Here is a 19740-nt window from a genome sequence, read left to right on the forward strand (position 1 = left end):
TATCACTTTAGGTATTCAACTTGGTTGTGTCTCTTTGATGCAAAAACACGTCCTTTAATTAAAGACGGCAATATATAATAATTATTCAATTAAAACGTTTAGTAATTATACTTCAATTTAAACTTAAGCATCCATAAATATACTGAACATAAAAATGATAGAGTTATAGCCCCACTCGAAACTCACTTCAAAGAAATATTTAAAACATTTGTCATTTTCGTGAGAAAAAAGATCTTTTTGTACTAAAAAGATAACACATTTCATGATGATCTCTCGAAGTTTATTTGATTTCAGGTGCTTATTTAACCTTTTGTTAGTCTATTTTTAAAATCGTGCTTATTTCTTTTCTTATGATCTTAGTCCGTATTTTAACCTTTTCTACTTATGTCGCGTTCTAACCTCCTCAAGTTTAACACTCGGCTCAATAGCTATTATATACGGCTACCCGTTTTAGGTTTCAGAAGTTTCAATAAATGAACAATTAGGGGTCTAATAAGATACTTCGAGAAATGGCGAGCCCAGCGCGGTCTATCCACCACTGTAATTAAGAAAGAATTAAGGGTGGATTGTTGACGTACGGTGTAACGTGAGAATGGTATATCACAAGCGTTGACATGACCGCAAGATAGGGGGGCATGGGCTACAAAATGTGTATATATTACTTTTAGGTCCTTAAAATCACGCTATGTTTAAACTTGTTAGAACAGATTTTTTTTTAAGTTCGATGAATAAGAATAAGAGCTGATCAAAATTTGTTGCTTCTATATATTTTGTTGCTTTAACAACGATAGATATCGCGTTTTATTTATCTATTTTTTTTTATTTCATTTATTTTTTTGTGGTTGGAGGGGGGGGGGTGGGGGCGAGTTGTGTATTTTCATAATCGATAAATTCTTCAATCCGTGCAGAGAATGAACAAAGTATTTTACGAACTACACATAAATATTAGCATACACTTCACATATTTGTTTTCAAGCGCAAAAGGTTGAAGACATTTAATACGATGTTCAAATTGAATTATTTTATTTATGTTAAAAAAGAGCATCTTCATTTCAAATAGGAAGAGAAATTGACATTTAATTTTAATTAAAATGTGAAAGAAAGAAAGAAAGAAGAAAGAAAGTAAGAAAGAAAGAAAGAAAGAAAGAAGGAAAGAAAGAAAGAAAGAAAGAAAGAAAGAAAAGAAAGAAAGAAAACAAACAGACAGACAGACAGACAGACAAACAAAAGCCATTTATATTCATTAATTTAGCTGAACCTTTTTAATGTAATATAGAAAACATTATAACTGATAAGATAATTTATATATATTTTTGATCACTTTAAATAATATTTATTCGTGTATGTTCAAGTCATAAAAAATATAAGAAATAAAGATGATTATATATAAGTACGTAAAGAAAACATTAAAATCAAAATTACTGAATTTAACCTTGACACTACATCTTTTTTTTCGAGACCTACTTTAAATTTTGATTGATCTGTGCCCGTTTAGTATTTATGTTAGAAGAGCCGCTCTGTTATAACGTGCGTTTATGTAAATAGAAACTACAACGCTCTCTTTTATGAACATGCATTTTTCCGTCAATAAATGGCGGTTTATACTCTAAATATGCCGTTTAATGTCTTTCTTACAATCAGCAATACGGTGTGTGGTCGTGTTTAAACAACTTATTAATGATTCTTTGACAAATATGTCTTCATCAATAATTCAGATGTCCATTTTTGTTTCTTTTTATTTCTCCGCGGATCATTTATTATAGACATTTCAATATTCAAAACGAAACCTTTCCGAAATAATATCCGCGCACAAAGGCACGGCATATATTCACGATAATGCCTATAAAAGAATTTCATTTTAAACAAAATCACAGTCTTTCTTGAAGAAAAAAAAAACAGACGTAGTTTCAAAAAGTTTTCATATTTTAATAAATAAGAAAACATGCACTATTTTTTTTTCTATTTAAATCCATGACTGTCAGCTCAATTTCTGGCTTAAAAGAAGACGTGGCTATAGAAATCAGTCCTAATTTAAACGATATAATTTACTATCCTCATTCAAATATAACTCATTTATCCGCAGGGTGTCGCCATGCGTTAAACATCGTTATAGTATGTATTTAATCGGTTTGATTAACCGGTAAAAGTAAATTCGATTAAGAAAAGATCCGGTCTCATTTTTTTTCTCATTGAGAAAAAAAGTGAATCTGATTTTTTTTATTCAATGTATAAAAATTGTAAAAATCGCGCTCTTAATAAAAGTCTAGCTTAAATGAATTAATAACGTTTAAAAGGTATTTTCATATATATAAATAGGCCAGGTAAAGGCATGTGAATAAATGTTTAAAGTATTAACAAAGTAAAAAGTACTGTTGACAAGACAAAATCAAGTTTAACAGATAAAAGATTTTTTTCAGAATCCGGAGTTACAATTAACTCGTTAGTACTTCGTAACCAATCAATAACTCTGACACAAAATCTAGTCGGGCTATGTATAAAACATTTTCCCTATTTCGCCACCGATGATCAGTATCGCAAAGTGATAAGTTGATGTAAAAGTCCTCATGTTCTGCTCGGATACATCCAGGCGCTTGATAACACAGACTTATGTTCAAAGATGGTTTCAGTGCACCAATCAGTTGTCGAATGTGTTACAATAATAGCGGATCGATGACAAACTTTAAAAAGAACTGAATTTAAAAAAAAAATGTTAAAGTTTGCTTTGAATGATTTTGATTGTTAAACGATACATGGAATATTTTTCTTTTAAAGTTTAGAAAGTTAGTTTTCTAGTGTTTCATTGGAATGTATCTTATTCAGAATGGATGGGCTATTTCGCGGATTAATGTTGTGGCTTAAAGTCGCCATAATATGTGGATTAACTTTATCTTCAGAGGTTCAGGCTAATTGGATGTAAGTTCGAAATTTAGTTTGTATAAACAGAGAAATAATTAAGGAAGTCAGCTGAACACCCCCGTGAACATAAATAGTTTTTGTATGTAGATATTTATTCGGTGAATTGAATTAAAATAATCACGTACAGTCACGAGATACCTTTAATCTTGAGGGTATCTTTGATCTTAAAAAAAGGAAAGTAAACAGGATTTCTTTCGTTCTTTAATTACAGCTTACGTTAGCAATAAAAGGACTTTGTCGTAATAATAACGCATTGGTATATTCAACGATTTGCAGTGTTATAACCTGAAATAAATTAAACATTTTTTTTATTAAATCTTTTCATTTGTTTACCTCTTACCGCGTTTAAACTCAAACTCTATGATTTCAGTGCTATATTTCTTTATTTTTCTCTTTTCTGCACGTTTTTCCTTTTCTTTTCTTTTTCTTGTCTTTTTTACAACTTAGAAAAATCTTATTAAATGATCTAGCCGTTTCATCTTTAGAAATATCATATTTTTATGTGATATTAATAATATATCTTAGATTTACGATAGTTTAACGGAGAAAGATATTATTTACATCTAATACTTATTGCCTTTATCTGTGTATATTACTTTATGTACATACTTTTGGAGAAAAAATATCATTATCGTCATTATTATCATAATAAACTAAAACTAAAATTGAAATCACAAATTAACCTTATCTTGTAATTTATTGAGAAGTCTATAATGAAACATGCTCCCAAATTGGCTATTAATTTATACCGCAGTACTAAAAATATATATTAAATGATGAATAAATATATTAAATCAAATTATATTAAAGAAATGCGATTCTGATTTAAACGTTATACTTTAAATGTTGATAAATATTAACAACGCATATCGTAAAAAGAAACTTGAAAGACTGATATAAGTATGTTGTTTACTCAAATTATCTCATCAATTCTAGAATTTCGATATAATTAAATCCACAAATCAGGTGACATCGTAATCTTTTTCTTCCATCCCACCCCGCCCCTTAAATTGTTTTCATTACATTTTTATCATATTTACGCATTAGATTTATGAGTCAAGTAAATGTTATTTGCATTTTCACGTGCACATGGATTAACCGAGGAACAATAATGTAAGCAATAGTATTTATCGTAAATAATTTTGCACGAGTTTTACGTGTTTACATCATATGAAACATAACCATAATAAAATTAGGAATAGGTAAGAAATACAATTTAGGAACAATTTGTGTAGAAAAGTTTGTTATTTGATATTACAAAACATATAATGGAATTGTTATGAAATTATTTCTAGTAACAACAACAAAATATAAACCCGTTTTCTAATTACACAGATATTTTTCTAAAGCGGCATGTCGCTAGAAGAGTGGAACATTAAATATATATTTACTGTTTTATTAATGTTCAAATATTCCCGCCCTGCTATACACAATATAACTGTATTTATAATTGTTATTGCCATATTTCTACCAAGATACCAATAAATTAAGTGAAACTAAAAAAGGCTAATATTACATGTATTGATGTATTATCTATTAAAAGTATTTTTGTAGTAAGTATATTATTTTATATTATGCTTGAAAATGTGAGAAAACTAAAGTTCCCTAACACATTAGCATGCATCTGTAGGCGTGCTGATTTAAACCATGCCACCCTGAATATCTTTAATGGACTTGTCCATCTTTCAATCTGGACAAAACTATTCATAATTTTAGGGTAAATCTTAAAACAGACGATGATCAGTTGACACGGACTGCAGGTTGACTCTGGTAATCACTGGTTGCATGGGTAATACATGTTGTAAATAAACGTACGTGGCGTATGAAAGAGGTAAAAAAGCCACAGCAACAGAACCAATTATTTCACATCATTCAAAATATTTGTTTTCTATTTTTTATTGAGATAAAATCGGAAAACAATTATGTACATTTCATTCAAATATACAATTTCCCTTTTAAGTTAAAACGAATACAGTTATTTATTCATTAAGCTTTGACTTCATGTAAGTGATACACAAACGAGAGTGTTGGAAAGAAATTTAATGGCCCCCACAAATAAAACCAATATCAAGTGAAGTTCAAATTAGAATAACGACAAATAAATAGCTCGGAAAGAAACAAAAAAAGAAAGTCTTAATTTGCATACTTAAAAACTGTTTTAGTAAGAATGATGATGAATGATTAATTTGAAACCAACACGTGATCTTGAAAACAAAATATCCGTATTTAACGCAATCCCTTTCTCGTTTTGTTCACAAAAATGTTGGACAGGCTTGGCCGACAGAAATCACGAGCAAATTACCAAGAAATGATAGGGCCATATTTTTTTACGATTATGCATTACTGTGATGTAGAAACATATATAAAATATTTGTTTCCTTAGTCGTCTGGACATTGCTATCTTCCTTTATTTTGTATTGCCGACGTTTTTATACATAAAGAAAATGGTACCTAGACCAGGAAGTTTAGTCTTCAGTAAATTCTTCATTGTCTTGTTCAATGTTAATGTAATATCACGTGTAGTTGTATAAATTGTACATGTATTAATATTCTACTCTACTGCAGTATTAAAAGTACTTTAAATAGTTACCATGATAATATTGTCACATCTAATACCTTCCTATGTGCTCTTTTCTACCTAAATTATATAATGACATTGATAAAAACAAATGAAAAAATGTTCATCAGTCTAACAAAGTCTGCTGTAAAACTGTCTTTTTTCCAAAAGTTTCAAATGCGTTTGCCCGAATATAATTAATACGGTGACCAAAATCATTTACACTGCCTCCTGTCATTGTATTATATATTATTCGAAACAGAATGAAGCACTTCATACTTGCCATTTATTTGAAGCACTTCATAATTGCCATTATTTCACTCTATGAAATTGAAGCACTTCCTAATTGCCATGATTTCAACATTTGAAATTAAAATACTTAAAAATTGCCATTTATTTCACCCTTTGAATTTGAAACACTTTATAATTACCATTATTTCACCTTTGAAATTGAAATACTTCATAAGTGCCATTATTTTCGCCCTGTTATCAGCCTGTCAATGTCATATGTATAGACGTTCATACCATAAAGTCTGAAACGGTTCCATACTGATAGCTGTTCAATTTCTTTATCCCTCATCCTATTTAATCATGGTCAGCAACGTATTCAAAGTAGGTCAAATCTGTAGTACAAATATAGCGAAGTTAAGTTTTACCATATGTATCTTTTGTATAATTTACTTAAAGGCTCTCCACATCTGCATTAGTTGTTTTCTCATCACATTAACAATATAAAAAGTATTGCTATTATCAACGACACCATCCTTTATTAGTGTTTCATCGATGTTATCAATACCAGTATCATCAATATCATCACTATCAAACGTGTCATTAAAGCTACCAAACCAATCTCTAGGTTGGTACAGATTGTTGGTAATCGGAAAGTATACAGCTTTTACAATACCTAGAGGCATTTTCATATTATCATCTGTACTCACAACGCAAAAACTAAATTATAATGCATTATGCCTTTGTGATTAAATGCAGATAAATATTCATTAAGAGGCTAAAAAAGTCATATATTACTTGCTGATAAACAAATATGAGCTTACTTATTTACTACTGCATTAGTAGTTAATGCAATTCAATGGAATTTGTTAAGCAATCCAGAGGGATAGATCTATTTATGCATAGACATACAGTGAATTTACATGCAATGTAGCTTAGAAACATTCCATTAGTATTTTGCTGTTAATTTAATGTTACTAAGATTGTAGACATAACTACTGTTCGGGTTACCAGGATAAGTTGTTTTGGCAGCTAGAAAATGCATTTGTGGTTTTTGCCCGTCTAAGTACCTTTTCAAGATTCATACTTTAAGATATAGTTACTAGCTTAAGAAAGGTATAAAGCGTTTTTTTTAATTGATACTCAGGTTTCACTATAATAGGATTTGAAAATAAATATATCCCCAACGTGATTGACATCATATGTGATATTCTGCAATTCAGTCAACAAGTTTTGTCTATAGCCAAATATGAATCGAAGCTTTTTATTAAAAACAATGGTTACCCAAAAACTTCAATAAATATGCATTTATAAATTAAAGTTAGTCATTTAATTTTTGACAGTATTTGTACTTGAATTCATTCTTATTTCATATGAAAAAAACAAGCTTCATTTTACGTTGCCATTTCAAACAAATTATCTTCAAATTATCATATGAATAGCTATTTTGAAAATGGAATTACCTATGGATTTATAGTATATTGTTCTTACATACCATCCCTATAAATGATGTAACAATCTCTAAAACCATTTCCACCTTTATTTTGTTGAACACTATCGACCAATCTCAAGTTCTATAGGAACTTCAGTTAACGACCACAGATTTCTATCTTTATATCATAAGAAAATGAATTTTTGTTGCTCTGAAAAAATAAAGTAATAAGTTGTTTTACATGGAAACTTAGTTTATGCCATGTTCTGTATTGCAAATTATATATAATATAGTTTTAACTATTGTCTCCCGTTCATATCAAACAATTACAAGCATCGTGAAAATCTTGTGCTAGTTCTCTTTAAAAGCCTCGATTACCTTTTACCAGTATAGCTAAAGGGACTAACTATGTTACTTCAAAACTTAGACAGACATTTGAAGATTTAAAATAATGTTTCATCATTTTTAAAGTATCAGCAAAAATAAATAATAATAATAATATAACGTAATAATATGATAATATAATTATGATTTTGTTAAAGTGATTAACTTGAAGACAAAATCATTCACTTAATACATGTTATAAGACAGAAAAGTTTTATCATATTTTATAATTTGAAGCAACGTAACATTTAACAGCTTGACATGGCAGGAATGTTAGTGACAAAATCGAAAAGGAATATATATACTTTTCGATTTTGTCACTAACATATACATATGTTCTAAAAATTGAACTTGTTTAACTTCTTTGTGAAATTACCCGTGTTTCCTTATATGAAATTTATATCAAACACATAGGTTATTTATTATACATGAAAAGAAACAAAGTCTTATCTTTATAATTCCCTACATAATATTTTCGTGAGTTTTGAAAACAAATAGATAACATACCTTCAATAAGAGAGAATGGTTTTTACTGTCAAATTCTATAGAAATACACTCTCAACAATATCAAAGAACATATCATGCAATATGCAAAACTCATCACTCGAAATTATAGTAGATTTTATCAACCCATGTTTCATAGTTTTGCCAAGAATTCTAAACTGTCTCCCATACAAATGTTCCATTAAAATTTCATTAACTGGGAATTATCAAGAAACTTGAAAATAGACGAACTTCTTTGAAAAAAATATGTAAGAAAGTATTCATGCCATAACTTTTATATGATGTATTGGATATGTATGTTGTTATTATGGCAAGTCCATCCAATAAGATAACACAAAACGAATACAAGTTAAATGTAAAAGTTTAATAGCAGTTTTCATGCACAAATACTTATACTATTAACACTTTGATATTGATAAAACCGGTGCAAGGGGGCATGAAAGAAGTTGCCCTTTTCATTGTCTTTCAAAGTAAGAGTCAACCAAGCAGAAGCTGGCATTTTCATTTATGTTTTTCTAATATAGTTTTGTACAAGAATACCCTTTACTCCAAACTTCATGAAGTAAATCTTGGTTTAAACAAGAAACAAATTACACAAATAAAGTTAGAAATGCATATTATAGGTGAAATAGTAAAATAGTGAATGGTTTATTTTTCTAGTAATTCGGATAATTCACCAATTATCAAATAACGTTAGTGACCATGACATTTAGTTAAAATTCTGCCGAACTTCACGGAACTTCTTATATCTCATTATATTTAACGCATTCGTGCATAGTAATTTCAAAAGCATTTTCTCTCCTTAATATTCTGTATGAATGGAGCGACTAATTAAATTTTGCAGTAAATATTGTTCGTTATTTTTAGGCTCATAAACATAAAAAAGTAAGCGATAAAACTAACAAGTATACAATGGCTCTCCGATTCCAGTAAATAGTCTACTGAGAAATTTTATTAAAGTTATTTTTTGAAGTGGCAATTATGCTCTTTCTTGGCTTAGAACTATAGGTGTGTGTGTGTGTGGTTATATAAGCATAATGTTTATTGTTATAACTTTAAACTATAGCTTTTATAGAGAGGCAGCTTTAAATGTCGCCCGTTCAGGAGAGGGTTTTATATAAGCTTTAAGCTATCTACTCAATTCTGTATATATTTTATGTATTGAAATTGTGTTTGAAAATATGGAAGACGAAATAAATATTGCATTAACCAAATGTCGTCTGTGACACAAACCCGCATCGTATCTAACTAAATTATTCCATCGAAATATTTGATACAGTCTGAAATTATTGCAATAATGTATAAATTTGTGCAAGTCGTCCATCTAGAGAAATTGCAATTAAAATACATTAACATGCATTTTAGACTTTCTTTTTTATTCTTGAGGAGCTAGTTGAATAATTAATCATATATATAGTATTAATGAAAACTACATGACATCTGCGTTTATTCTTATAATAATTATTATTATCATCATCATCATCATCATCAATGTATTATAATATTTTAAATGATGATGTACCATTAGTACAAGTCAAAATATAATTATGATATGTTTTGGGTTTTTTTCTTCGTTTTTCTTAAAAAAATCTTTAAATAATGCTGAACAATTTACATTTAAAATAGACAAAGCCCAGATTGTAAAGCCAACTACGTACATGTTGTACACTTTCAATTATTACAGAATTAACCTATGCAATTCTTAAAACAATATCATTTAACATAGGTTTTTGGAAACTGGTAATAACTCTTGGTGATTGAGAAGTTATATTCTAGATAGAGAAGGGTAAGAGGTACCTGCTTATATCAAAAGGTGATATAATACACTCTACAAGTGTAAAGTGCCTCTTCAATTCGCAATAATTTCATTACTTTTTAAGATTTCTTCATGAAGGTATCGATTCTTTAGTAATCTCCTCCTCAAAACACATAGGTTTTATTACTTTAGAATTTATACATACAACACTGTCTTACATTCTGCTAAATCTCTGTCATACTTTAACAAAAGTGTGTTTTATAAAACCATTAAAATAAAGTGTTCTAGAAAAATGCATGTGTATGTATATTGTCTGGAGTGTTCCAGGCTGAAACTTCATTGCCCTTGCGCAAATTTACATTAAATATAATAGATGATGATAGATAGTTCATGTAAATACAAATGAATTAATGAATTAATGAATTTGAACAAAGCATTAATTGTTTCACTAAATATATAGGCATGTGAACTTTATCAAATTATTTTTTCTCCATATTTTTAAATCATATATATATAAAGTATATTGAATGATCATTGTCAAATTTTGTTTTATTTAAATAGTTTAAAACAGGTTTGTACTTGTAACCTTTATGAAAACAAAATACTTGATATATAGTACATTTAACTAAAAAAAATACACCAATGAGTTCATTAATTTGGTTTATCAAGGAGGTATATACATGGATATGCGTCCCTGGTTTCATCAACATCAATAAAAAACTATTTTATACTTAACTTAATCAAAAAAAGAAACTTTGACGGTCGACAAATTCGTAAAAAATGTTGCAGACTAAGCTTGATTGTTTTTTGTTCCTGGACGGCAGAGATAAATGCAAGCTACCATCCACACCCCTAGCAGCGACATATGTATAATTCGGCATTTATTTATTATATACATGGGGACATTTAGAATTTAAAAACATTCCCAAATGTGGTCATACGTCCGTAATTACTCTTTGAATATATACTTATCTTATGTTATAATATAATATCTGACATTTTGCCTTCAAATGGTCATGACGATACCATAATCAACACTACTTACGGAAAAATAATAATAAAAAAATTAAAGGAGATAATTTTTAATGTCAAAGTCACACTCTTACATCGACACGAAAGAGCGCGCATGCGTATAATAACAATCAGCGAACTAGCATCTTTGATATACTATGGTACATTTAATTGTCAAAATAGATGACGTATTACAGTATGTTTGAAAGTTTGACAACTCGTGAAATTACTTAAGATGGGTTGTGCTTAAAGGCCTGAAGATTTGTGACATGTTAATGTCCCAAAAACTGCACACTTTGTACAGTGCTGTCTCCTCGAATGACTGAAGCATGGTGCAATATGACATTCGCAAGGACCTTTTTACTATAAATCATTTCATACCTTCTATAAATGTAAAGTGTACCAATTGAAATTCAATTTCATGCCAAACCCATCTGTAAAAAACACAAGGAAGAAGTGTTTCGATTGAAGGAGGGTGTACAACATATGTATATAAACACCGTGCAAGTTTCATTTGCGTCTTATTTATGACTGTATATCATTTAAATGTCAAAATGTCGAAGAACATCATTTTCAGACAAACTGATTTTTTTTAAAGATGTAAAGACTATATACACGTACATGTACATGAAAAAATATGAAATAAAACGTAAATAAATTTTAATGTGCAAATTACTTGAAAAGTCATTGTTAAAAGTATAATTAAACACAAAAGCATACGTTTTAAATGATGAAATATGTGAGAAAAAAATCTTATTAGATGGCTTGTAAATTTTCGTAATTTTTCCTCTTTGAAGTTAGTGAATTGCGAATGAATGATTGTTGCCATATTTAATAAGCTTCTGTATTAAACATTAATTCATTATTTTGCATGAAACAGTAGATATTAGTCAAAATTTAAATGAATATTGAGATTGTTCAAATATGCAAGAGACACATGTATCTCGCAATCTATAACAACACATCACACACATAATTTAATATATGTGGCTACAAAATAACTAAAATATTTTGATGTACACTGGCCAAAGTTATATCTTATTTCAACTTTTCAAGTAATCCGTAAACACAGGAGATGCATGGTGTTATAGTCAATGCTGTTTAAGGCAATGAGGCAATGAGGCCTACTTGGACTCGACTTTTGCCGTTCATTCGAGGACATAATAATATGCATACTCATGAAACGGTATAAAATATACACCAAACATCTCTCATTAAATTATTATCGACCTTGTGGTCACCTTACGTGCTGTAATAATCACCGGGTCAAACACTACAAGCTGGTTCACCTCGTATATCTAGTTATCCTAAAGAAACGACAAGTTAATGTGGTAGAAGATGAAGAACGTGTCATTACTGTATGAGCCGTGTCACGACAAAACCAACATAGTGCGTTTGCGACCAGCATGGATCCAGACCAGCCTGATAGTCTGGCCTGGATCCATGCTGGTCGCAAACACATTATGTTGGTTTTGTCGTGACACGGCTCATATATATAACAATATATCTAGGTCGTAAGGCATCTTTTAATAATAGAATCGATCTTTAATTTCGTTTGCAACGACTTTCACTTTTGTAGAGCGCCTTACCATATTCAAGTATTTAGTAAAATTGTTCCTAATCCGGTGCAAGGGATTTGTTTGCAAGGTGGATTGCATTATCTCTTATAAACCGTCTCAATCAAACCGAGCCTGCATTATATTTAGATATGCCGTGCTGGGTTCCCATTTTTACTCTACTTTTCATTTATTTTTTGTTCGAACTTACTATGTTTGGTTAATTTGGTCTAAACGGAGAAAAATATAATGTACCAGTTACCACTACAATGGAACAGAGACATAAATAACATCTCTGAATGAGACGATGTAATTTCATTAATATCTAAACATGTAAATGTAGCAATCGTTTAAGATCATTCTATTTTGAGCATATTCTTATAAATAAATAAGTGTACATTGAATAAAACTAGAGTGAACCAAATGCATTCGAGCCGGTGCCAGGGAGGGGTGTGAAAGGTGTTACATTTGGCATTATCTCCTATGAACTGACTCAATCAAACTGCGTCTGCAACTTTTACTTTTAAACATAACTTCATTACGTTCGAGGTATTTCCTCTTTTGCAGACCTTCATGATGCATATACTGAATTTGCAACAATGTTTAATACATATATGTAATATAAAGTACCAAATTAATATGTATATATTAAGCTTTAATGAACTACACTTTTTAGTACAAAAAAAGTGTATTTATGATAATTAAGTGTATGTTTGTAATAAAATGTGATCCATTATTCAGTGTTTGCTCCCTACCACATGAATACATTCAACAACAAATTATATGGAAGACGTAACAAAATTAATGCATTGACTTTTAATAGTTATTTGAATTTATAGCTTTAGTTAATATAACAAATTAACAATTAAATCCGGCGACGTATATAAGACAAAAACTGCAGCGACTACTGATTAATAATAAGGGTTTAAATGATAAATTGAATTGCAAACGTTACTATTGTAAACATCCATATTTTGATAAACTTGGCATGCAATCAATCAAAGGTGAATGTAATTACCTAAAGCAGCAGACGAAAAACATGTTTATGTTTATAATATAAAGATGAACAGATACTTTAGTCAAATACCATGTGAATTGAAACAAACATGTGTACTTATTTATTATACAAATAAATAGGAGTGAAAGTACATTTCCGTAATTTATTCAGGTTTAAGAAAGTGTGTAAGTATTTAAGGGCCTCATTTGATATTCAACAAAGACGACTTAGTCTCGAAAATTTCTGTCCACTACACATCTAAATGCTTCTCTGGTGGTCCAATGTGGCTAGATTCTGTCGGAGGCTGCGCTCTCTCTCCCTTTATTATATTTGTTTAATGCTTTTACTCATTTTGTTTTGTAAAATATCATTAACCGTTTAGTTATCTAATCGATATTCCACAAGAATATTCGATGAATCTTTTTGGAGGTTTTTGATATATGTTTTACGATAAATCAAACAGACCTGACGGTACATGTTGCAGAACATCATTCTCAGCATCTTGGAACGAATATTTTAATATATGTATATTCAATACTGCAAATTCACGATCGAAGGAAACGCCAGACGAGTTCAATGCAGCACAATCTATAAAACGTCAATCAGACGACCATTAATATCAATTTCTTATAATAAAATGATAGCATTTCATGTGAACAATCAACACTAAAACTGTCTTATTTGCCACTTTAGTTTGTATAGACGGACGCAACACTGATATCATGTTATAATCTTTCTCATTTTATGAGGCAATTTGACAACCACCGACGATTCAGCTCGGCTTAGTGCGACTAAATGCGGAATGTTAAAACGTAAACATGAAAAACAGTGTAAACAATGGCCACAAGCTTTTCTTTGATAACCTTTTGAGATATTTTCGTTATGTAGGAATTTAGAAATAAGGAACAGAGCCTAGATATACACGAGAAGATGTAATTCATTTCGGGTTATTTTCGATGACGTATTTTTTATCTTTATCAGTTTCAATACTTTAGAACAATGCAATATATCAAACATTTTTGTTGAGCTCATATATTGCATATAAGTATTTCATTCACTATTACTTCAATCATGATTTGTATTATCATAATTATTATTATTATTATTATTATTATTATTATTATTATTATTATTATTTACGTTTCTGTTTCATTTCGATACACTTACCCACTTTTTAGGAGATTTCCACGTTTATTTTCATTTTTTTCCGCATGAGAAACTCTTTCATTTTAAAATGTATCAAGAAAAATGGAAATTCAATTATAACTGTAAGTAAACCACAATAACTTCTTTTCTGTTCAGCTAAAATACTTGTCTGCATAAACTGAATACATGTATAAAGAAAATACTTATGAACACATGTAATGGTTTATTGTTACGCCTTTAATGTACAGACAGGTAGATAATGTACCTACTTTTCTTTATCATTTCAAATTGAAAGTTTCTTAATAACGTATAAATGTTAAGAAATGATGTAATAAAATTAAAATTCATTTGAAATTATGTGTCAATTCCAAAGTTTAAAAATGACATTGAAGCTTCTTTAAATAAGTTTAATAAAAGTTTTGCCGCGTCATCAATGAATAATCAACACAAAATATTTTTATGAATGTCATTAATGATTTACGTTTTCATTACATTTTGATAAATATAAAAGGCCTAACAAAATATGTAACTATCATAAACTAAAATTGTACATTCATGATATTGTTCATCAATTCCTTCAAGTTATCTTTTTTTTTTAATGAAAGTACGGTTTACTCGCTCAGCTACTCCATTTCCTTAAGGATAAACCGGACGTCATTTAAAGAGAAGTACAATTAAATTTGCATGCCATAATTGTTGAAATTGACGGATCGCCCCGAAATGTTGTCGTTGACATGAGTTATAACTAGTAGTTTTGATACATTTTAATGCATTGTTATTCTGATGTATTTAGAAAAGGTCACACATGGTCTGTTAAGCAAATATTTCAAATCGACAATGATCGAGCTAATTATTTCGTACTCTCTCGATCATTTTTTTCCCCAAATTTATAACTTTGTTTTTTACTTGCCAAATTGTTGTGGATTTTAATGAAATTTTACAAATCGCAATGGAATTTGTAGCACGTATTTATTCGTTGAGATCTAATATATACGACTTAAGAGATACAAACAAATTTATGACGAACGGGTTTACGATGATTGCACACTGGTCTGATAACAGAGCAGTAACCAAATTTGTGTATATAGCATATCTTTTGAAAGAGATAGCCCAAATAAATAATATAACTTCATGAATCGAATTTACAATTTTTTTACGAGATGCAGAAAATAATAGTTCCACTCAAGTCCTTTCTAAGATTATATTACCAACAGTAACATTTAAATTTCGTCTTTAAATCCTGGAAAGATTAGGTGAGAAATTAATTCTCATTGTTTAGGACAGATAAAAAAAATCCGTAGTGAAATTTCACAACTCTTTTCATTTTAAAGCTGCATGACTCAAGATGAATCAAAATATTTCAATAAAATCAAACTTGAGAAAATGTACTGTAAGGAAAAGTAAAAAGTTTCAAGATTCAATTAATATGTGACGGAATAAGTGCGATTAATGACTGATTTTTCAGTATTTACAACTATATTTCTACTGCGTTATTAACGCAGTAAAGGTTATTTAAGCATATTTTGACCACTTTTTGGTAATTTACGTGGTTTGTAAGTGCCACTGATAATGTGTAAATTGCTTCCTTTTGGTTACTTCACAATATTACACATTCAAATACATTTTCAAAATTTTCATGAAAATTAGCATGAATCTGGAGGCGTGCTGCTTTAAATTAAGTTACACCTTTATGGTTTTAAGATTCCAGGTTATAGTACCTTTTCTTAGAAATAAAAATTATTTTAGATGTACGCATATCACATTCGTATAAAATATTATTTGAATTAATTCTGTATAGAGTTGTGAAACGCTGCATGTCAAAAATGACTGTTTTAACGTACTGCTTTTTATACAGCTTGGCCGAAAAATAACTCTATTTGACTGACCATTTGGGTTTGACTGCAAAAAAAGACAAAACTATTCTAGATTTTACTGTATACTCAAATATTGAATAACAAATGTCGCTAATGTTAGAATAATTATAATCGGTATTCGTCGTCGAATACATCATACATATCCCAACGACATTGTAAAGGTTATCAAAGAAAAAGTATCAAACTTCTCAAAATGTTTCCACAAATAGATATCCTTTACGTGACAGGTGTGGCATGTCTGCAAGGCAATTGTTTCAACAAAGTGAAGGGGTGAAGCAAAAACCTATTGTGGGATAGGATAATATAAATCAAATGAATGAGTGGCAGGTTCATTTAATTGCTAATTTACGTCTGTTAATTAATATATAGACCATTAAATTAATTCATACAATTTATTAAACTGTCAATTTAGATATATTGGCAAGCGATATATCTAATTGTATAAAAATGCCAGTATCAATTTAAAGAGTCATAGTTTTACACTTATATTTATTACATTTTCTTTGACGTCATGGTTATTTTAATAATCATTATCATTTTCCAGATCCCAAAGTATCGAATTCGTATGGGGTGACGCAATAAAAGCAAAACTTGAAAAAAACATTGTGAATGCTTGTTGTACCTTTAAAACTTTGGATTCGCCTCGGTACAATAGAATATTCCTATTTTGTCAGTAAACAAAATATTCTTTTGTATGTTATACATAATGCTTCCCTGTCTTGAAACGAACGTTGACAAGTGTTTTGTGTTGGTCGTTTATTCACCTAACTTATCATGAATGTTTAAAGCTTACTTTTCAAAATTTCAATTCATCTATCACGGCAATTTCAATATAAGGATTACTGCTACTACAGCATGTGTGCAAGTATTTTATTAAGAACATATATTGAAATACTGTTTCACATAAACAATGTCAACTTATTTTTGTCGTATTTTTAGGTACCTGGGAATCTCCGCTGTGGGTACGAACATTATACAGGACGATACTTGCGCTGAGGTTCCCGGCTTAGTGTCACCGCAAATTGAAGTGTGCAAAAACAATCCAGAGTCTTTGTTATGTATAAGCGATGGTGCCCGGATTGGTATCTCGGAATGTAAATTTCAGTTCAGAAATGAACGCTGGAACTGCACGACAAATACAAACTACACTGTGTTCGGAGATGTTCTAAGAAAAGGTAAGTTTAAACTGAAATTGGTTCTCAGAAAATCTTAAAATAATTCATTCTTAAGCAAATATTAGACCTCCAAGACTGAAAATTGTTAGCCGCCCATTATCAATAAGCAAGATAAGTCCCTATAGTAAATCAGTGGAGAAAGGGTTCAAAGTTGTTTGTTTGTTTTTTACTTTTTTCGTTACGCAGAAAGAAATCTTACATTGGCAGTATACCTATGACGTAGGTGTCAAAATCATCCTGAAATGTTAGAGCTATTACTTTTTTACTTTATTATATCCTTTTTTACTTTTAGGCAGTCTGTCAAGTTATTAATGCTTTTATCATGTATTTTGTCATATAAAAACTCTTACAATGTAAAAATTACACAGTTTCTTTTGTAGTTTCTGCGATACGTTTATATTTTTTAAAGAATCAAAGCAATACTTCGACAAGATTATTGTTTATTGAAAACACGAAAACCCCGTCGAAACATCATATTTGATTTCTTGAACCGTAAAGAAAATTCGACTAGACTTTTTTCGATAAACATATAATAATTTCAATATCATAAACCAGTGTAAAAGACATTTTCATGATGATTCAATTTACATAGTGATGAAACCACCGCCAATCTTCAAAGATGAATTTTTTACGATGATTTAATATACGATAACCAACCTTCAAGTATAAAGCCGTAGTGGGCAGAAGAAAGCGATTTCTTTATGCATGTTAAACTATTATTCATATAATCTATGAGGTTACTGATAATTTAGTATGATCATTTAGTGTAAATAAATTTTATGACCTTTAATTTCAATCATGATGAATCAAAATTATATTTTGAGAAAAAAAAGAACACTACAAGAGTCCAAGATCTTAGGGAAATCACAAATATTTTACAGGGTAAATATTTTAAATATTTTAGGTCTTTAATACAGTGAGTATGCATAAATAAAAAAAGGTTTTGCAGCTGTTGAGTCATTGTTTAAAAATGTCATAGACCTGACGCATCAAAAGGTTTTTTTTAGCTTAAAACATTTTTCCACATTTAAGACTTAAATTATTTAAAAACTTTATGTGTTAGGATTTTTTTCCTATATAAATAGGGCCATATAAATGTCATTTTATAATTATAGTTTTGTAATTCATGTTTATAATGACACTATAGTTAGAACGTGACGTTTATAGCAATTAGACAAATTATACCAATCTGAATTTATTTATTTTGTTGAGATGAACGAGAATATAGAATATTACAAAACAAGACGCTGGCATAAGACTGATATAACGTCTATAAGGTGTTATAAAATATTTGACATCATGGACGGTTTTTTGTATCATAACATATTTCAAGACCGTACAAAATAAAACACGACAATAAACGTTGAAATGAAGTCAGAAAACCAAGTACTTAGTATAATATACGTCGCTATCAAGCTAGATTACGAAACGTTGGTGGTTCTAATCAGGTGCCCGCTCGTGCTTGAAAACAATGCCTGAAATAATGCACGGAGGGTCACGTGAGGTCTTCTTCCACCAGTAAGGATGCAATGTCAACAAAGACCTCTACTGTATTGGTGCAACATAAAACAAAAAAAATGTGTGTCATACAGAAAATACATGCATTCATTTAGATATGAATTATAATTAATATATGTGAATATATATTAATAAAGTATAGATATACATTACACGATACAAAGAACATTTATGCACACCGATACGTTTCTTTTTATATTTTATAGTGGCAAAATTTTAGTTGTGTTTTAAATCATTTATTGCTAATTGAAGCGTGTTTGAAAGAAGTCTAACTTTGGAACAGCCATTCTTTATCCGAAAGTCCGAAGGTGTTTTGTGAAAGTTACGTAAAATGCACAACTATCGCTTTTACTATAAATACTTGCTGGCCGAGAGAATTGTGTTCGCCCGTGTGGTCTCTTTCCGGTGGCGAGGGTAAACAAACCCAAACACACACACAAATTGTGCTTATTTGTGTGTAAGGCGATGACCATGGTCGAGTTCAAATCCCTCACTGAGCGGGATTTTTTTCAGAAGTATAACGTTACGAATGTGTAATGATCGTAAAACTACTATAACATATGTTTTCTATGATAACATTCAAACAATTCCTTCGTATATACATGAACCCATGCCAAACGTTTTTATTGTCGGCTGTTGAATGGACTAGTCCAAATCAAAACGGATCAAGTCCATTCAACAAAATC

General features: G+C 29.8%; 1 protein-coding gene across 2 annotated transcripts in view; it reads left to right on the top strand.

Annotated features, from left to right (window-relative positions):
* Positions 1 to 2445: 2445 nt before the first annotated feature.
* Positions 2446 to 19740, top strand: part of LOC132738410 (protein Wnt-16-like) — a 47939-nt gene continuing 30644 nt past the window's right edge. The window contains exons 1-2 of one of the 2 annotated variants that reach the window (XM_060725906.1): positions 2446 to 2913; positions 17301 to 17536. In XM_060725906.1, coding sequence (XP_060581889.1) covers positions 2822 to 2913; positions 17301 to 17536 — 328 coding nt within the window. In that variant the 5' untranslated portion in view covers positions 2446 to 2821. Of the gene's footprint in view, positions 2914 to 3965; positions 4030 to 17300; positions 17537 to 19740 lie in introns of those variants that run through there. The other variant, XM_060725907.1, reaches the window with a different exon arrangement.

The sequence above is a fragment of the Ruditapes philippinarum genome, unplaced genomic scaffold, assembly GCF_026571515.1.
Source record: "Ruditapes philippinarum isolate M1 unplaced genomic scaffold, ASM2657151v2 ctg1038_1_1_1_1, whole genome shotgun sequence".
In the NCBI taxonomy this organism is placed as follows: Eukaryota; Metazoa; Mollusca; class Bivalvia; order Venerida; family Veneridae; genus Ruditapes; species Ruditapes philippinarum.